We start from the raw sequence: 21035 nt of genomic DNA on the forward strand, positions 1-21035 counted from the left end.
AAGTAATTACCGTATCTTGAGCTAGTGTTTAATGGAACTCTAACGAAAATTAAGCTCAGTCCCGTAAATGGATTACCGGTTGCAGATTCGTTTGTGAATGAATTTATGAGCTCAATATGTTGTAGGTGAGCTGCTGCTACTTCTCTCCGAAATGTAATTTACATTTCTCGTTCATCACAAAAGAACGTTACGTCCTTAGCTCCTGTCACTGCAGACGAACATTCGTTGTGATTTGTGTCAAATTGTCAACTGTCATCCATGGAGAATCTTAAAGAGAAGCTAAAATAAAAACCAATTACATTTTTAATTAAAAGTTTCTTCTAAGCTTGAGTCACGCCTTGAAGATGTCATCCCCTCCAATATTATTCTCCTTTAGACTTCGGGGCGTATTAACCCAGGTGGAAGAGTGATTCGAGGTAGTAAAGACTTCGAATATGCCTCAGGTATTGGAAGCGTGCTTTTTCTATATCTCTATATTGTGGTTCCTGTGATTTGGCTGCTGATACTTGGTGGGGGGAACGTACTTTTTTTGCTATTTGCTTTACGTCGCGCAGACACAGATAGGTCTTATGGCGACTATCGTACAGGAAAGGTCTAGGAGTGGGAAGGAAGCGGCCGTGGCCTTAATTAAGGTACAGCCCCAGCATTTGTCTGGTGTCAAAATGGGAAACCACGGAAAACCATCTTCAGGGCTGCTGACAGTGGAATTCGAACCAGCTATCTCCCGGATGTGAGCTCACAGCTGCACGTCCCTAACCTCACGGCCAACTCGCCCGGTAACTTCGTGCTCATTTCTTGTGTAGTTTGAGGGAACACCTAACCAGAGCATAGAACATATCTATGACATATTCTACTTGTTTTTGTGAGGAGAGTGAAAGGGGTAATTCCCGAGGTTTTTATCATGGAAACGTGGTATGGACCGCGAGTCTTCTATCCGAGTCTAACATTGATTCCACTTGGTTGTGCCAGACTCCTCACTTTCGTCTTTCCTGTCGGACCTTCCTTGGTCAACTCTTGTTTTCTTCCAAACCCGACACTGCGAGATTTGTGAGGCCTACGGGGAGTCTTTCATTTGTACGGTCTTCGTGAGCCTTCTCTCTCTTTCTCCGACACCTCTTCTTCTAAGGATCGGATCTCTTTCCTGTTTCTTCTGGTTAGAGTTAAGAAGAGATTGTTATCTAGTTGTACTTCTTAAAATGGTAATGTCCACAACCAGCAGACCGATGAACCCCAGGCCCGTGTAACTCTCATGTTTCTTAATTTCCTAGGTTCCATAACGGGAAATCAAACCCACAATAGTCCGGGTGAACCGAGAGCATATTTACCGCACCGACTGGGCAGTGCCCGAATACAAGCACGACTGGAAAGGAGACTTCTTTGAGGTTCGCCTTCACTTCGCCAGTGAAAGGGCTTTTAAACTTGTTTGACTTATAACGTTCGCTACAAGTTTCCCAAAACGTTGCTTGTTACTTTCTATCGTAATGGAACTGCACGAGTTTATTGGTGACGCGTGTATTTAACAAATTTATTTTGATATATCTGGACGTCAGAAGTCAACTATCGTGACATTTCACTAACCTTAACAGAGGAGCAGAAAGAAGCTGCTGGGGTGCATATTTTACTACAGAGATAGTGAGGTTTGATGGCCGTGACCTCTACTAGGAACTCTCCCAGCATTCGCCTTCGTGCAGGAGAGTGGAAAACAACGGGAAACCATTCTCGGACCAGCCCCTCTCCGTCTCCCGAGTACAGAGGCGTGGAGCCTTGGTAGAGCCGCGGCCATCTCTCCTCTACTCGGTTGGTCGGTCGAGTCGACAGTTCTGACCATGGTGAACTATCGTAAGAGCCAATACAACGGCGGATGGCGAATGGTTGATCTGATGTATGATCGGTTACCATTGTTTATCACTGAGTTCTCCTTGAGCATACGATAGTATCACATAACTTGCTGCGAAACATACAGTAAGGTACCCATAAGAAGATACGACCAAAACAAGTCGCATACGATAAAATAAACTTCAGAATCGTCATTTTTATATTTAAGATGGTTTATCTCTGACGTATTTGAAGCGCTGCAGCATGGGACAACGTATACTGTTTTGACGCTGATTCTTCCCTACGAGAGCCTGCTCAGTATTTTCTTTTCTTCTTTTATAAAAAATGCTATTTGTTCGGGGCGTCGATCTATAGAGATCTTCTGCCTCTACTTGCACCGTATGATATGAACCTGCGTGTAATTGGAATTGCGTAAGTGTAGAGTGTTGAATGTGAGGAAAAGAACTTTAAGGGCGACACAAACAGTCCCCAGCCAGGGATATTAATCATTTACAATTAAAAACCCCTGACCCGGCAGGGAATCGAACCCGGGGCCGCCGGGTGACAGGCCCTTACACTACGGGGCTGGACTCAGTATTTACTTACTACTTACACAAGTTTTCATTCCGTCCCTGAAGGGGACGGCGGGCCTCCTACATGGTAACGCCGTCTCTCAGGCCAGGGAGATTTGCTGCGGAGAAGGAGGAATGCGGAGAAGGTGAGGGGGTTAGTGGCTTTGGCCTATACTATGAACTGTCCCAGCATTTGCCTTAGTGCAGGAGAGTGGAAAACTACGGGGAACCATTCTCAGGGCAGCTGACGCTGGGCACCAACCCCTCGCCGTCTCCCGAATACAGAGGCGTTGAGCCACGGAAGAGCCGTGGCCACCTATTTTTGTCAGTTAGTGTATACATTCAGCATACTCATTACCTTACTTGAGAACACTGAAATTCGCACTTATCACGCTCTGCGCCCCACATTTTTAACTTCCCTGCTTCAAGTGAAGTACCTACTCCGATGTTCACTAACATTATTGTATCAGGAAGGACACATTTGATCAAACCGACGTATTCGGAATATGTTCCTCATTGTAAGGCGTCAGTCGGGCCCCTCGGTTAACAGTGTAAGAGCACCTCTGTTAGGTAGTGGAAATGTGTTTACTCGCCGTTCGTGTGCACATAAAATTCAGGCATGCTTCATCGAAGAAGACTCCAGCTATACGAATAGCTTCGTAGGAACTGGAAGGAAGCGGCCGTTGCCTTAATTAAGGTACAGCCCCAGCATTTGTCTGGTGTGAAAATGGAAAACCACAGAAAACCATCTTCAGGACTGCCGAGAGTGGGGTTCGAACCCACTATCTCCCGGATGCGAGCTCACAGCTGCGCGCTCCTAACCGCACGGCCAACTCGCCCGGTCACTATGGATTAACCTACCGGGATATTATTACTCGTGTTGGACGGAATATAGCTGCAGTTGTGCCAATGTCGAATCCGTGGATCGAAGAGGGAAGAATTCGCCGAGCTGTTGGTGTTCAATTACCCCGGCTCATGACACAAGAAAGGAACAAACTTTTGATCGCATGAATTGTACGGGCACATCACAAACAATTGCGTGTACCTACTTCAGAACGTCTTTTAATGGAACAGTTTGGCATTGTGGCAATAATAAGTTACTGGGGATTAGTGGACTTAAAATAGTTTACTCCATCTAGTATCAGGAATAAAACAACAAACATATCCAACGTAGGGACAAGAATAGGGTCTTGACTTGACCAGGTGAGGGTTCTTGTAGATGTCCCTCCGTTACAGAGTAACAGTCATTTTGTTGCAGCATGTCTTTCTATAATATTATTCTCCACAGCAGCTTGTTAGTGAAACTAGTGCAATATATAAATGTGCTTCACAAAACTAAACTGTACGAATATTTAAACATAATAATAATATGCAGGACAGCCATAAAAGTTAAAGCTTTGTAGCGCCAGGTGGTAGCGTTCTTGATGAAGAGAAACTTTGCCAACTATGTGTCGGTCCCTTGTAATTGCACCAACTTGCCGCTTCTCCCAGTCCTGACCTCTTTAACTTTATCGCTCAAAGTTTATGTTCTCTATACGTTAGCACCAATATTTCCACTTTGTGAAAGAAAAGCGTAGCGTGCATAACACTTCAGATGAGCCCCTCACATTGAATGAATGCCGGAAGGCTTGCCCGTATACAACGTAGTTGTAACGTAATGTTCATAATTTTTAAGGCCAAATTACTACCTGCTGAATTCTACATACTTTAATACAGGGGTGAAAATAAGCAAAGTATATTTAGAGGTACGCCAAAAATTCTACAGGCCCACTTTCCTTGTCTGATTTACTACTTACGGCGAGGCCGGCGTGATCTCTTGAGAAACCAGTTTTGAATGTTTTTTTTAAAGCAACTCAGTTTTCTCGAAACAAGTCTCTTGCACTGTCTAGGCCTAAACGTTTGCTCACCCCTTGTTTAGGCCTACCTACGTTACCGGTGCAGTACTTTCGCTTTCCATCTGTTCATTGACGATTTGTGTACTCGGCTTATCAGCAACCAACACTAGCAAAAAGAATTTCACATGGCTTCCGTGCTCTACTACAGTCAATGCTTTCTATTTAGTAGAAAATCTTTCGTCTCTTCCCAAAGATGGACAAAACGATTGCTTGATGTGATTGTTTCTGAAGCGAACTCGTTATAAGTAATTTACTAAAATCTCGCAAATGAGAGACGAAAGACAACTGTACACGAACGACGCAATGACGCCTACTCTCTTATTCCAGTACGCGTTCACTAGTGAACCAAGATTCCTGCCGGGAAAAATGATTAATAATAATAATAATAATAATAATAACAATAATAATAATAATTTTACGTCCCACTAACTACTTCTACGGTTCTTGGAGATGCCGTGGTGCATGAATTTTGTTCCGCAGGAGTTCCTTAACGTGTCAGTAAATCTGCCTACACATGGCCGATCTAATTGTGCATCTTCGATTACCACTGGACTTAGCCAGAAACGAACCTGCCACCTTGGGCTCAGAAGACCAGCGCTCTGCCGTCTGGGCTACTCAGCCCGGCGGGAAGAATGATGTAATGAATCAGTTCACTCATGCGTATCAGAAAGTGTATCTAACTTGAAATATAACTACGTAATAGATATCACAAGATAAATATTCATTGTAGAATGTACATTTTTCGGCGATTTTATTTTAGGTGTACTGTCTGTGTTGCTGGAATCTTAAGGACCCGCAGAAATAATTTAAGTCGCCTGGGGCGTATGGGCGTCCGCCCTGTTTATCCATATGTATCAAACCTCTCTCAAACAGGTGGGTGTTATGAGATGTACCGATACCGGCGCGCCCTTGCCGCTAATCTTTCGGTCATATTTGTGTGTTTTTGGTTGGCGTTTAGTTTAGGGTAATTAATAATAGTGGTAATGTTTAAGGGTGTGTTTGTTTACGTATGTTTTATTTAAATGTATGTGTGGTGAAAGGAGGTTCACGCATTCACGTGACATGAATGCGATATGTGATGGAGTTACACAGGGGTGGGGGCAGGGGGACGGTACCCTTTCATATTTATGAGGACTTATGTAAGTATTGCAAGTGTTATGAAGCAGCTTTTGATGTTGCACTTCGTCTCGGCTTTGACTGTCAGGAATGGATTTTTGAGGGGCGGTGGATGCTAAAAGCGGGCCTTATCTTTAAGGTGGGCTTGGCGTTTGCGGTGTTTTAGCTGGTTGTGGGTTTTTCTGAATGCACTGATAGGTGATGTAGCGTGGGCTTGTGAGGACGGTGGACGGTGGTAGATTTTGTCTCTGCGGTTTGGGCCGTGTTAGTTTAACTTCCGTATTAGAGGATCGTTATGGTGATAGGGTACTTTTATTATGTCCCCCTTCACCCCTTGTTTAGTAGATGAGGTAGACAGGTTTCATATTGGGAACTTAAAACAACAACTTCTGTAATAGGAAATGTAACAATAAAGAACTAATAACGACGCAACACACGGCATTTGTCTGTACTTTATCAGGAAACTAACCGTTATACCCGTCGTTGACAGGTTAGATTTTTGTATAACTAGAGAAAACGGATCTTGATCACCCCTTCAACAGTGATTCCATCTAGCGGTAGCGAGTTGCCGAGACAAAGAAAATATCATCTAGCGGTGCAAATATTGTTAAAATTATTATTGTTAAATTATTGTTAAAATATTGTCATGTTTGTACTGAAATCAAGAGCATTACTTTTCCGAGATGCACTGTTACAGATGCTGCACAGTCTGTCAGTTTGTAAAAAGTGCGCGAATAATTAGGTTATTTTTCTCTTCAGGTAAAACACATGAAATATAAAAGATCGAAATGTATACTTCGCACTACTGTTATTTTGCATAGATTTTCGATACAACTGATGTTAACGGACATATTCGACATTACTTCGTTTGGCCTTTTTACTGCTGCTAAACCACTGTATGTTAATTTAATAGTATCTAGCCTAGTACACAACCTGGTTATCCCTGAACATAATACCGAATTTCGAGGAATTCCCTAATGCTATTTTTCCGTTATCTCCTAACAAACAAACAAACAAACAAACAAACAAACAAACAAACAAACAAACAAACAAACATGAATCAACCTATTTACTGTAACTTTCGTAAACCTATTCCGAGAAAAACTAATTATGAGGCTAACATTTGATGTGCTTACACGAATAATTTAATAAATAGGTTAACAACAATCTGCTAAAGTGGGGCTTGGAAAGGTACACATAATTGCAAAACGTCAGGTCTTCAATCCTTTGCATTAGCTTGTTCCACTATTGTAAGCAAGATGGGTTGAAAACAGGCGTGGTGAACAGTATAATCTTCCAGCGAATAGTGCAGGTTTGTCTGGCTCCGTGGCTAAATGGTTTGCATGCTAGCAGTCGGTCCACAAGATCCCCGGTTCGATTCCCGGTCAGGACGAGGTTTTTAACCTTCATTGGTTAATTCCAGTGGCTCGGGGGGCTGGGTGTATGAACTGTCTTCAGCATTACAACCCATCCTCCATCCTCACCAGACGCGGAAGTCGCCTATAGGGTGACAACTCGATAGAACTGCACCAGGCCTCTTCGGAAGCTACACGCCATGATGATGATGGTGATTATTATTATTATTATTATTATTAGTAGTAGTAGCAGTAGTTGTTGTTGTTGTTGTTGTTGTTGTTGTTGTTTGTTGCTATTTGCTTTACGTCGCTCCAACACAGATAGGTCTGATAGCGACGATGGGACAGGAGAGGCCTAGAAATGGGAAGGAAGTGACCGTGGCCTTATTTAAGGTACAGCCCCAGCATTTTCCTGATATGAAATTGGGAAAGTAGTAGTAATAGTAGTAGTAGTAGTTTGATTCTAAATACCCTCGTATCACGGAAATTGTCGTCGTAATTTTAAGTCGAGGTGATTGAAATACTTCAACTTCGTGTCGGTGGCTTTTGACACTCCAACAACTATTTACATTTATTGGAATTAAAGGGATGTTATTATTCATTAAAGTTTAGATTCGTAGAAATGTATTTAAGGGTTAAGCTTCTCTTTGAACAGTACTTCATCAAATGTGTAAGAGCTGACTATGTTCATTATTTTTTTTCTTTAACGTATGGCTTTGACTGTCCAAAGACATGTTAGGCTCGCCTGGTGCAGGTCTTCCTTTTTTCACGCCAATGGACGATGCGGGGTGATGAAGATGATGGTGATAGGACAGAGTGAAACCCGGTGTCGGCACATAACCTACCCCTGTCGGATCACACCATCGGGTCTGCTCAAGGCTTAACGTACTGTTGGGAGATCACAAGAATGCACATGCCCGGTGAGGCACGGGGCGGAGGGCTTTTCACCAGGAGAGCCAGTGACGCAATGGTTACCATAGCAGCTCCGCTACTACCCCGGCGACTTTATTTTATTCTTCTACTGGCAACTCTTCGCTCTTGTCAGTTGTAATCCAGCAAAGTGCAAAGTGTCAGTCAATGTTTTCGTGTAGCAGATACGAGCAGATAAGAGCCGATCTGTCTGGGCAGAACAGGAAGTTCTTGCTTGCAGGCCACATTCCTCATTCTTGCATTCTTCTCATCTCTACACAGTACCCATTTCGACGGACGAATATCAACAGCGTCATATGTCCTCGCTCTGTGTGAACACTGCGGACAGATTTGGAATTTAATACAGGATTGTGGCACGTAATCTAGTGATCAGAAATTGTGTATCAACACCTCTCCTGTCCTGCCGGCTAACATTCTGATGGTGATTTTTTTCCACCTCGGTGTCAGACCATATAGACTTGACGCCTTAACGATGTTGGCCAACAGGCCGGCGTTTATTACGTAAGCTCTCCGGATTCTGACTCTAACTTGAAAATTTCGGGTGTCCGCAGTTTGTGTTAACCAACTTCGTCACATTTTGTACTGATTATGATGATGATATCAGATGTTGCTGATATATATCCAGTTATTTTATATGGAAAACATTGAATTTATTCGCATTTTTTCTGTCAGATTTCTCATATCATATTGTTTGTTTCAGATCCTGAATAACTGGTACCTGTTCGTGCACAATGGGGTGGCCAAACGTGCGGCAAATCCCAGCCATCATCACCACCGGCGTCTCCTCGAGGAAGAAAAGGTAGGGCTTATTGTCTTAATTCACAAATTATCTTCTGGTACTAGAATGTATCTACGCAAGTGAATAGATTATCTAGGTATAAATACCGTGCGCTGCCCTCCAATCGAGATTGCCAGACGACAAAGTATACTTTCAACAAAATTTCATTTCAAAGGTAACATCAATTAATTGTTGTAAAGGTGATTTCACAAAACTTACGCACAGTCCCCAAACATTGTGAAAAGGATGTTCATTATAACTACTTTTCCACCCAAACTTCCAGTAACACTTGACGAACTAGGTAGGCATTGTGCTGTTTTCACCAACCACCAGCCTAATAATTTTGGCATCACTAATGTTGATTATATTTTTATTCATGTTATAATAATATATAATAACGATATGAATATCGTTAGGTTACCCACTCTAACATTTATTGCGAATCTTCGAGTCAATAACAGTTCCAGTAGTAGCGTTACGATCAGTGGCGTGTAAGGAAGAATATTAATGTTTCGATAAAAATTGAAAGCATTAAAGCTCTTGAGGCTTTTATGGTCATGAAATTAAAGCGTTTAGCTCCATTGTGGCAACAGGCTTATCGGTTGGAATGCCATATCTCTCCAAGACACCGGCAGCCTGTTCACTGTTGAGATATCTCTGAGAGCGTAAAGAGCTTAGATGCTATCATTTTTTGGTGTAATAATATGTAATCGATGAAATTCAGCTACTAGGAACTTTAGCCCAGATCCTTTTCTGGTGAGACAGTGTTTATAGTGCAATATGTCTTCTGGTTCCGCCTCTAGTTATTTCTTTATGGATACAGTATATTTACATCTGTCGCTTTGTACAGGCCTTTCACGGATGTCTCAGTCTCGTGTATGACTGACGGGATCGAAGCTAGACGTTGTGAAATGTGCTACTCATTGAGTCAGTCGTTTCTGGCTCAAATAGGAAAGCAACGACAAACTACTTCGCTGCTGACCGTGCACAGTTCACCTCATTGTGGCACCGCCGCCGGGTTTTTCTCTTTCCTTATGACTGCACAACCTTTGACAATATGGAAGTGACTGAGGTATGAGCGATGCTAGTAACGCTATTCCTTATGCAGCCAGTCCCACTTGTGAATGCCCTGTCTGTAGTAAGAGACAACTAAAACGGCTCTTAACTTGGAATGTGGATTGGCGATCACGGGGCCCTTATCTGATTCATGGCATTGTTTCCACTTACTTGTACCAATCTCCTCACTTTCATCTATCCCAGTGGTATTCAAAGTGTGGTTCGCGTACCACTAGGGGTACGCGGGGTATTCTCAAGGGGAACGCAAATTTATCGTAGCTTCTAACTGCTTACAGTGAGCAGTTCACAGAAGAGTTGAGCCAGCTCACCCCTTACAATAAAATCTTGTTTTGATGTAGTGTTTTTATCTACCACTGCACAGAGTCCCATTTCTAAAATATGCACGAGTTTGTACCTCCCATTTACTATGTATGTAAACATGTTTACTCTTGCTGCAGTGCTGCCTTAATTTTTTCGAAATCCATAATTCACTTCAATATTTTTCAATTCATAGTACAATATTAATTTAATAATTATACTCCTAGGTAATATCGTTGCTATGCCACTTTTCGCAAGACTTTAATCCTGATGTAAACAAATAGGCGGAGCACTTTGCCTACGCACGTGGACACAGACGTAGTTGATTGGAGAAGCAGCTGTCGCACTCACTCGACTGTATGTGAGCTCGAAGAAAAGCAGTACGTCGCATTAATTTTATTTTATTTTAGTTTATTACATTTACAGAGTTTGGAAGAGTACGTAATCAAACTAAAATATGATTGTCATATATACCGGTGTATATATGGTTTTGTTTTAATAAAATAGTGATTAAATAACGAGAAATGAAGGCACAAGACGTGGTGTAATACAGGAAGTCTTGCCGTGGTGGGGGAAGTCCCAGGCTGTACAGTGTGGAGATAAGGTGTTGAATCTTGCAGCAGCAGTCAGTGTCAGTATTCATAGTGAGAGAAATGGAGCAAGAGTGTGCAGTGAAGCACAAAAGAAGAAAACCGCTCAGACGTGACTGTAGGCAGTGCATCGTGAATGCGTTCAACAAACTTAGTGAACATAATCCAGGTTTAGTCGTTTATTCAGAAGTTCAGATCTTCGCACTGTTGTCGTATGCGATTGGCAGCCGTGTACGTCCGAACACGAGACGTTGACAGGGTGGAGGTCGGTACTACACGCTCAGCGAATCACAACTCGTTCTTTGGCGGAGACGTGGATATACCATGTTTATATCAGGATTAAACTCTCGTGAAAAGACATATAGGCAGTGAAAATCTTTTAATTCCACGTACGAGGAAATCACGTTTTTCAGTCTTTCCTGTGAAGGCTTGCCGCTAAGTTTTGGGCTTCTGTAAACTTTACTCCTAAGGTGTTACGAGTTTTCCTTTGTTCAGCAACGATATATATACTCGTACAGTTCATTATTATTATTATTATTATTATTATTATTATTATTATTATTATTATTATTATTATTATTATTATTTTCATCCAGCAAGAATCATTTATTATTTCTGGTATAATCACAATGTACTCGTACTTCGGGGGCACAGAGTTAAAACAACTGGAATTAGGTGGTACGCCAACGAAAAAGTTTGAGTACAACTGATCTATCTTATCCGACCTCTCTTGGTCAATCCGATGCCGACGGTATTAGTTTTCCGAAGCCTAGGGAGTTATTTTCGTGCCATTCGTGGCCCTTGTCTTTCTTTGGCCGATATATTCAATTTTCGAAGTGTCTGACTAATTCATTTTTTCTTCTTCTTAATACAGTAACCACAACCACCACCACCGACCAGTTATGAATGGTGTGAAAATGTTGCTCTAGGATCGGTTGGTGAATGCGTTTCAGCGGGCTTGGCAGACTGATATGTAAGACGACCTTCTGGTTCAGCGAGGAAAACAGCGGGAAACTGCCTCTCCTCTCATTTCTTTTGAACCCCTCTTCGGTGACGCCCAGGTTATCTGTGACAGCTGATGGCAGATGTAGTAGCGCTGCAGCCAGCCTTCGCTCTGAGTACTAAATATGCATTTTCAGGAATTCTCAGAAATTCAATGAGATGTGTTGTATGATACTTGTGTACACAGCAGGAACATTCATTCAGCTGAATGCAAGAGCCTCCGTGGCCGGCCTCTCACCGCTGGGTTCCGCGGTTCAATATCGCGGTCACTCTATGTGAGATTTGTGTTGAACAAATCAGATGCGGGACAGGATTTTATCCGGGTACTCCGGTTTTCCCTGTCATACTTCATTCCAGCAACACTCTCCAATATAATTTCATTTCATCTGTCATTCATTAATCATTGATCCAGAGGAGTGCGACTGGCTTCGGCAGCCGGCACAATTCCTATCCTCGCCGCTAGATGGCTGCTTCATTCATTCCATTGCTGATCCGGTCGAATGACAAACCCCGATGGTATTAGAGCACTCGAAGCATAGGGAGTCTTTCATTTTCACGCCCTTCGTGGCCCTCGTCTTTCTTTGGACGATACCTTCGTTTTGTTGAGGATTTTCATTTTTATTCATTTGAATACTGTGATAGAACTCCACGACGATATTTCGTTCTGAAGCTAAAAGTGTCATCACAATTGACGCAGCCGTTTGAACGGGTAGAATTTCCTCGTCGTTGTATAGAACAGTCTGTCATATATCCCCAAGTATTTTATTCCTAAATGTAATTATCTAGATGCTCTATTCTGGGTATAATCTCATTTTCTTTCTCCTGTTTGTGCGATAATCTCCTTCAGTTTGGCAGTCTCACAAGTTGGAGGAAGAAAAATAGAATTAAATTATACCCCTCGAATCCCCCATCCCACCCAGTCGCCAACTATTTATTGCTTGCTCCCCTAGCATGGCGGAACACAATCATAAAATAGAAAGAATGGCCAACAGAAGAACAGTTCAGTACTTTACAAAGACGAGTATTAAGAATGAAGTGGAGAAACTTTTGAACTGCTGTAAACATCTTCATCTGACACCCTTCCATAACAAGAGAATAATGCAGACAATCTTCAAACGTTAGCGAGGTTGTCTGCGCTATTATTACATCATAATGTTTCACAGTTCTAAACTGTTTCCTGTAATTATAATGTCACATCAGATCAAATTTTTAATGAAATTGTCCAAAATTTTCTACATCATATAATCTATCATGTAATACTCGTAGATGATCCCTTAGTTATTGACTGCTAAGAATGAAACACCAACGTAACATTTTGTGCTTACGAGAAAATGAAAATCAGGACATAGGAAGAGGATAAAATAATTTTACTATCGTTTAACTACGTACTGTTTGAATTGGCAGAGTCGAACACACACACACACACACACACACACAAAAATAGTTGAAACCCTATATCAAAGCTGGAATATCTCATGGACACCTAATTTCCATTTTCCCACAATATCCTTCAATATGGAAATCTACTCTCGGGAAACTGTAGCCGAATTTCTGAAGTTTTATTTCTTCGGGAAAGAGAATTACTTATTATAACAGAATCCCTTATCGCTGCTATCTGCAGATCTCCTTTCGTTAAACTGTGGTAAGTGTCGTGAACACATGCCGTATACTTATAACAAGGGCCCGAATGTTTATGTAGTAACAGGATAGAATGCAAACTTACTGAAGAGGTTAACAAGTACAGACTACCCTGCACAACAGCCATGCTATGAGGTTTGCATAAATATTAGGGGTACGGAATATCAAAATTCCTGGAATTTATGTAACTCTCACTAGATTACGGAAGAGTGAACATCATACTCAGAGGCGATGTTCACAAACATAACAACAGAAAAGGAAGTCGATATAGCCGGGCTGAGTAGCTCAGGCCGTAGAGCGTTGGCTTTCTGAGCTCAAGTTGACGGGTTCGATAACCAATCAGTGCGGTGGCATTTGAAGGTGTTTAAATACATCATCTTGTCAAAAGATTTACTGGTGCGTTAAAGAACTCTTACTAGACACTGTTCCGACACCTTAGCCTGTTGGAAAGTAGTAAACACAGGAGGTAAAACCATTAACGTTATTATTATTAATAGTAGTATTGCCCCATTATAGGCTACAAACGACCAGTAGAATAACACCCACGGTATCCCCTGCCTGCCGTAAGAGGCGACTTAAAGGGGCCCCAGGGGCTCTTAACTTGGGATCTTGGGTTGGCGATCACGGGGCCCTCAGCTGAGTCCTGGCATTGCTTCCACTTACCTTTGCCAGGCTCCTCATTTTCGTCTATCCTATCCGACATAGCCTTGGTCAACTCTTGTTCTTTTCTGACCCTGACGGTATTAGAGCACTCGAGGCCTAGGAAGTCTTTCATTTCCACGCCCTTCGTGGCTCTTGTCTTTCTTTGGCCGATACCTTCGTTTTTCGAATTATCGGATCCCTTCCATTTTTTGTCTGTGATTAGTGTTATATAGAGGATGGTTGTCCAGTTGTACTTCCTCTTAAAACAATAATCACCTCCATAACCACCACTACAAAAGACCAAGCCATTTAAAAATAAATAAAAATCGTTGGGGTCGTGTGCCAGTACATTTATTATTTTAGGAAAATTCCGGATAATTCTTCGTTTCATTTACTGAACGAATCAACGACTTCCCGCAATTGCGGCTTACTAAAATGGCCAATGTATAGCTTATCAAGACACAGATTTTTTTACTGATAGAAATGCAGCTCTAATGTCGGTTTTTAATTATGGAGGCCCGAGCAAATGAGATCTAAGGATGTATACAGATCCACAATGCTTTCGTTGTTGTTCGTGGGCAGCTCATACTTCTTCCAGAATTTAATTTATTGCTTGCTACAGGATTTTCATCCCAGTAAGAGTAGTATTCTGTGTGATACAAAGTGAAATTACAAATAATGGTTAATTGATGTTGCCTAGACTAACTTAACTGCTACCTTTTAATGCTAGACGTGAATTCTTTTAAAAATATTGTCATGTTTGTACTGAAATCAAGAGCATTATTTTTCCGAGATGCACTGTTCTAGATGATGCACAGTCTGTAAAGTGGTGAATTTTGATGGCAGAATTCCATGAAGAAGGCAGGTATTGCGGCACGAGCACCAGCTATTGTTGTTGTTGTTGTTGTTGTTGTTTGAGTCATCAGTCCATAGACTGGTTTGATGCAGCTTCCATGCCACCCTATCCTGTGCTAACCTTTTCATTTCTACGTAACTATTGCATCCTACATCTGCTCTAATCTGTTTGTCATATTCATACTTTGGTCTACCCCTACCGTTCTTGCCACCTACACTTCCTTCAAAAACCAACTGAACAAGTCCTGGGTGTCTTAAGATGTGTCCTATCATTCTATCTCTTCTTCTCGTCAAATTTAGCCAAATCGATCTCCTCTCACCAATTCGATTCAGTATCTCTTCATTCGTGATTCGATCTATCCATCTCACCTTCAGCATTCTTCTGTAACACCACATTTCAAAAGCTTCTATTCTCTTTCTTTCTGAGCTAGTTATCGTCCATGTTTCACTTCCATACAATGCCACGCTCCACACAAAAGTCTTCAAAAACATCTTTCTAATTCCGATATCAATGTTTGAAATGAGCAAATTTCTTTTCTTAAGAAAGCTCTTCCTTGCTTGTGCTAGTCTGCATTTTATGTCCTCCTTACTTCTGCCATCGTTGGTTATTTTACTACCCAAGTAACAGTATTCATCTACTTCCTTTAAGACTTCGTTTCCTAATCTAATATTTCCTACATCACCTGTCTTCGTTCGACTGCACTCCATTACTTTTGTTTTGGACTTATTTATTTTCATCTTGTACTCCTTACCTAAGACTTCATCCATACCATTCAGCAACTTCTCGAGATCTTCTGCAGTCTCAGATAAAATAACAATATCATCGGCAAATCTCAAGGTTTTGATTTCCTCTCCTTGGACTGTGATTCCCTTTCCAAATTTCTCTTTGATTTCCTTTACTGCCTGTTCTATGTAAACATTGAAAAGGAGAGGAGAGAAACTGCAGCCTTGCCTCACTCCTTTCTGGATTGCTGCTTCTTTTTCAAAGCCCTCGATTCTTATCACTGCAGACTGATTTTTATACAGGTTGTAGATAATTCTTCGTTCACGGTATCTGAACCCTATCATCTCCAGAATCATAAATAGCCTGGTCCAATCAACATTATCGAATGCCTTTTCTAGATCTACGAATGCCGTGTACGTGGGCTTGTCCTTCTTGATTCGATCCTCTAAGATCAGACGTAAAGTCAGGATTGCTTCACGTGTTCCTACATTTCTTCTGAAGCCAAATTGATCTTCCCCCAACTCAGCTTCAACTTGTTTTTCCATTCTTCTGTAAATAATACGTGTTAAAATTATGCAGGCATGAGATACTAAACTAATAGTGCGGTAGTTTTCACACCTGTCAGCACCGGCTTTCTTGGGAATAGGTATAACAACATTCTGCCGAAAATCGGATGGGACTTCTCCTGTCTCATACATCTTGCACACTAAATGAAATAACCTTACCATGCTGGTTTCTCCTACGGCAGTCAGTAATTCAGAGGGAATATCATCAATTCCAGGTGCCTTGTTCCTATTTAGGTCACTCACAGCTCTGTCAAACTCTGACCTCAAAATTGGGTCTCCCATTTCATCAGCATCAACAGCCTCTTCTTGTTCCAGAACGAAATTATCTACATCGTTACCTTGATACAACTGTTGGATATGCTCCTGCCATCTTTCGGCTTTGTCTTCTTTCCCTAGAAGTGGCTTTCCATCTGAGCTCTTAATATTCATGCACCTAGATTTCCTTCCTCCAAAGGTTTTCTTGATTTTCCTGTATGCAGCATCTACCTTTCCCAGGACCATACAGCCTTCGACATTCTTGCACTTCTCCTTCAGCCATTCTTCCTTAGCTACCTTGCACTTTCTATCCACTTCATTCTTTAATCGCCTGTATTCTTTTCTGCCCTCTTCATTTCTAGCATTCTTGTATTTTCGTCGTTCATCAATCAGGTCTAGTATCTCCTGAGTTATCCACTCCACTGATTCTTAGTTGATCTTTTCTTCCTTCCTAACATTTCTTCAGCAGCCCTACTGACTTCATTTTTCATGACTCTCCACTCTTTCTCTACTGTGTTTCCTTCGGCCTTTTCATTTAGTCCTTGTGCAACATGTTCCTTGAAACAATCCATCACACTCTTTTCTTTCAACTTGTCTATATCCCATCTTTTTGTATTCTTTCCTTTCTTCATTCTTTCAACAACAACAATGTTTTTGTAAAACGGTATGGTGGGCGCGTAAATGTTCTGCTTCTCAAGGTGGACTTCAGTAGGCTGGCCGATATGTTGCTCGAATCGGATATTCGGATCGATAATGAAGCCTTTCTTACCGTTATCTTTAAAGGCAATTTTGTCAATTCGTCTTGTATTGCCTGTCATAGACAAACCGTGGACTTTTTCATGTACTGATCATCTGAATGTTTTCTAACTTTTGGTGTCTGTTGTTTCCCATTTTCACATCAGGGAAATGCAAATGCTGGGGCTGTACAGTAATTAAGGCCAAGGCCGCTTCCTTCCCTATCTTAACCCTTTGTCTCCCATCGCCGCCATAAGACCTATCTGTGTCGGTGTGACGTAAAGTAACTTGTAAAATGGTGTCTGCCTGTGTTTCAAAAACTGGAAAACGGCTGAACCTAAGTCACTCAAACTTCCACCTGTGGGTGGGGGCGGTAGAATAACACACCACGGTATCCCGTGGGCTTCAGGGGCTCTGAGCTTTTTGGAGCGTGGGTTGGCGACCACGGGGCCGTCAGCTGAGTCCTGGCATTGCTTCCACTTACTTGTGCAAGGCTCGTCACTTTCACCTATCCTATCCGACTCTTGTGTTTCTCAGACCCCGACGGTATTACGTATGGAGGCCTAGGATGTCTTTCATTTTCATGCCTTACGCGGCCCTTGTCCTCCTTTGGCCGATACCTTCATTTTTCGAAGTGTCGGACCCCTTCCATTTTTCTCTCTGATTAGTGCTATACAGAGGATAGTTGCATAGTTGTACTTCCTCTTAAAACAATAATCACCACCACCACCTTACTCAAACTCTGTATTTGGAATCTATCCATTCAGGGTTGTGTTATAGGGTTCATATTACATCAGGGTCATCACATGGAGCAGAGATTTTTAGGGAGTACAAAACTATTGTTCTTTAATATCTCCGTTAACATTAGGTCTATCGAAATAGTGTTTATACAAAATTTTAGGAATTGCATTTTGCGATCGTTTATGTCATCGATGGATAAACCAAAGACATTTGTGAAAATTGAATTGTTAGTCCAAGTCCTTGAGACACTCGCAGTATATCACTTCATGGCGGATTTGCAAGAAGAAAAATGAGTAATTGTACTTTCCTGATAGAGCAGATAATAAGGACGATATCATCAAAACCGTGTTTCGTGATTCTTCTTTCGCAGCGCCATACCAGTGTTCGGAAGAACTACAGTATATTGATTGGAAGTAGGGGCAGTTTCGGCCTATTTTAGGAATAGAACTGTACCGTATAATACATTCGGGACTCGTGATGGTACAAGAATGAAGAGAATACTCTTTGTTAAATAACAATGATGGATGGGAAAAGAGTTTCTGATGTATAACGTAAGGTGATAGAATAGAATAGAATCAATGTTAAGAAAAGCAAACAAATGTGATAAAAAGAAAATGATGACCAATAGAAATTTGTGGAAAGTTTAAAGTTGTTACGAAGTGAATTAAAGGTGAATTCAGGAATTATTGTGGGAATGAAATGGAGGAGACAACGCGTGTTTTGCTAACACGGATTTGGCGGCTCCTTTCGGCAAGGAAAAGCAAAAGTTCGCTGAAGAAATGCAGTAGAACTGCGGTAATTCGAACCCCCAAATCCAAAATTTCGGATAATCCGAACAGAATCTGTGAGAGGAAAAATTCCAGTTACAATGTAAAATGGTTATAGTACTATCCGTAGCCGTAACAGAAAATATAATATAACAGAAAATATAATATCGACAGTGCGCGAACAAAACCTCGTATCCCACAATGCTCCTCCGATCTATTATCTTCCTTAAGACTGGTCACGCCTCCCAGCCACACATGGATACGCATTCCATCAGATCAACGATCGTCGTGTACATTTTTCTTTGCTGATTTGTAAATGAAAATGAACCTTAAATGCATTTTACTGTAGGAGTGCGGAAATACTTAATGCAAATATATATTCCTAGAGTACGGCAAAATAAGGTTCATTTGCCTTTACGTATTGACGAGAATAGCTGAAAATTTAGTTAGTGAAATTTCTGGGAATTGTTTTTCAGAAGTCATAGACAAGAAGGAAGGTATGTTGTAAAGAAACAGAAATTGACAAAATAGAGAGGAAAATGCTGAGGCGTTATGAACATGATGAAAGGATAAAGAGACATGAAGGTGAAGGAAAAGAGACTGAAGAAGTTCAGTACACAATTCTGTTACTATGGCGTCTCTTAAAATCGTTATTACTGAGCGAGTTGGCCGTGCATTTAGGAGCGCGCAGCTGTGAGCTTGCATTCGGGAGATAGCGGGTTCGAATTCCATTGTCGGCAGCCCTGAAAATGGTTTTCTGTGGTTCCTCATTTTCACACCAGGCAAATGCAGGGGCTATACCTTACTTAAGGACACGGCCGTTTCCTTCCCACTCCTAGCCTTTCCTGTGCTAACGTCGCCGTAAAACTTATCTGTGTCGGTGCGACGTAAAGCAAATTGGGAATAAATAAAATAAAACACAATATAGTTATTTCATACGAGTTGCCATGTTATTTTCTTCTCTGTGTACAAAGTTTTTTTTTTTTGAAGCTGTTTAATATGCAACTTTCTTTGCGTTTACTTGCTTCCTCGAATATTTGTATGCAGCCGCAGTCTTCATTCGTTCGAAGCCCAAAGTTACTAACGTCCAAGGCACTAAAAGGATTGAAAGCAAACCAGTAATAGACCCACACCTATTAAAATAAGGAAGACTTCCGTGAAGACAGTCATGGAAAACCCAGGACTGCGAATTTGAAAAGAAACCAAACGTGCTACTCAAGACCGAGCCGTGTAGTGAAAATTTTTTAAATTTATTTTATTGGCCTTCGCGTATTGTGACATTTGGCAATCACAGTGTTGTGGTACAGAATAAATATACAGACAGATAGGAATACAGGATTAAATAAATTATAATCAGTTTAAAAAGCATATTTAATATGGATACTCGCTTAGAGGCTAGCCTCCTTTGCTCAGACGGCAGCGCGTCGGCCTCTCACCGCTGGATACCGTGGTTCAAATCCCGGTCACTCCATGTGAGATTTGTGCTGAACAAAGCGGAGGCGGGACAGGTTTTCCTCCAGATACTCCGGTTTTTCCTGTCATCTTTCATTCCAGCAACACACTCCATTCTCATTTCATAGCATCTGTCGGTCATTAATAAATCACTTTGGGAGTGGCGACCCCATCGTACTAACAACCTATATCTGCTTCATTTCATTACATCCCTGAGCCGGCCACTGACTGGAAGGCAGGTTTAGGTTTTCATTTTACTCGCTTAGAGTAGACTTATCGCCAAGTCAGTAAAATCGTTAGTTTCTGTCTCTACCTAACAACAATTAACAACTCCCTTGTTTTATCTCGATGGATGTTTTTCAAAATCGATATCAAACAGTGAAACACTCCGGAACGTATCATAGTGTGATAGGTTTTGTAATGAATATTGTTTTAAGGCAGCCTTTGATTTCTCTAGTTTCTTAGGAACGTAGAAAAATCATTACTGCTTCGAGACTTGGCGTACTCGCGCTTCATTGGGCTGTGCTAATGAACCTGTAATGACGTCACAGAATAAAATCAATTCTCGATATTTATCGCTGTTAGGAGCGCTTCTCGCTCGGTTCGTATAACTGATAACAGTTTCTATTGTTTGCATATGTCTGCTTCTCTCAGAACGCGTGTCACAGCCCTCTGCCGTACGAGGCAAAATGGTCCGCATGGCAGTATTTCCTTATTATTATTATTATTATTATTATTATTATTATTATTATTATTATTATTATTATTATTATTATTATTATTATTATTATTATTATTATTATTATTATATACATTCGTTTAGCCTCCTAAGGAGCACGTGGAACCATTAAACCATTAAATAGGACTGGTATTCTTCATCTTCTTGTTCTTATCTTCCCGAAACTTCCTCATTCTTTCACTGTGGGCCTGCCGTCTTTCTTGTGTCCATGAATTTTTGAGTTTCAAGATTTTCTCGGATTCTTGGGTTTATATTTATGGGTGTTGATCTTTTGTCTGTATGTATTCCTTGTGGTTGTCATTGGATCAACGTCGACTTCTGCGAGGTCCTTTTGTGTATCCACTAGCCAGCGAACTTTGGTTTGTCGGTTTCCAATGAAAATAATAATAATAATAATAATAATAATAATAATAATAATAATAATAATAGTAAATCATTGTCCTCGATCTCGTTTTAAACAAATTTCTCGTACTGAATTGTCCAATTTCTTAATG

The 21035-nt window shown here is 41.2% G+C and overlaps 1 protein-coding gene across 1 annotated transcript in view; it reads left to right on the plus strand.

Moving 5' to 3' along the window:
• Positions 1–2472: 2472 nt before the first annotated feature.
• LOC136858647 (furin-like protease 1) overlaps positions 2473–21035 on the plus strand; it is a 618861-nt gene continuing 600298 nt past the window's right edge. Inside the window, exons 1-2 of the mRNA XM_067138363.2 lie at positions 2473–2541; positions 8384–8482. Coding sequence (XP_066994464.2) covers positions 2473–2541; positions 8384–8482 — 168 coding nt within the window. The remainder of the gene's footprint in view (positions 2542–8383; positions 8483–21035) is intronic.

This window comes from Anabrus simplex, chromosome 1 (genome assembly GCF_040414725.1).
Source record: "Anabrus simplex isolate iqAnaSimp1 chromosome 1, ASM4041472v1, whole genome shotgun sequence".
NCBI classification, from domain to species: Eukaryota; Metazoa; Arthropoda; class Insecta; order Orthoptera; family Tettigoniidae; genus Anabrus; species Anabrus simplex.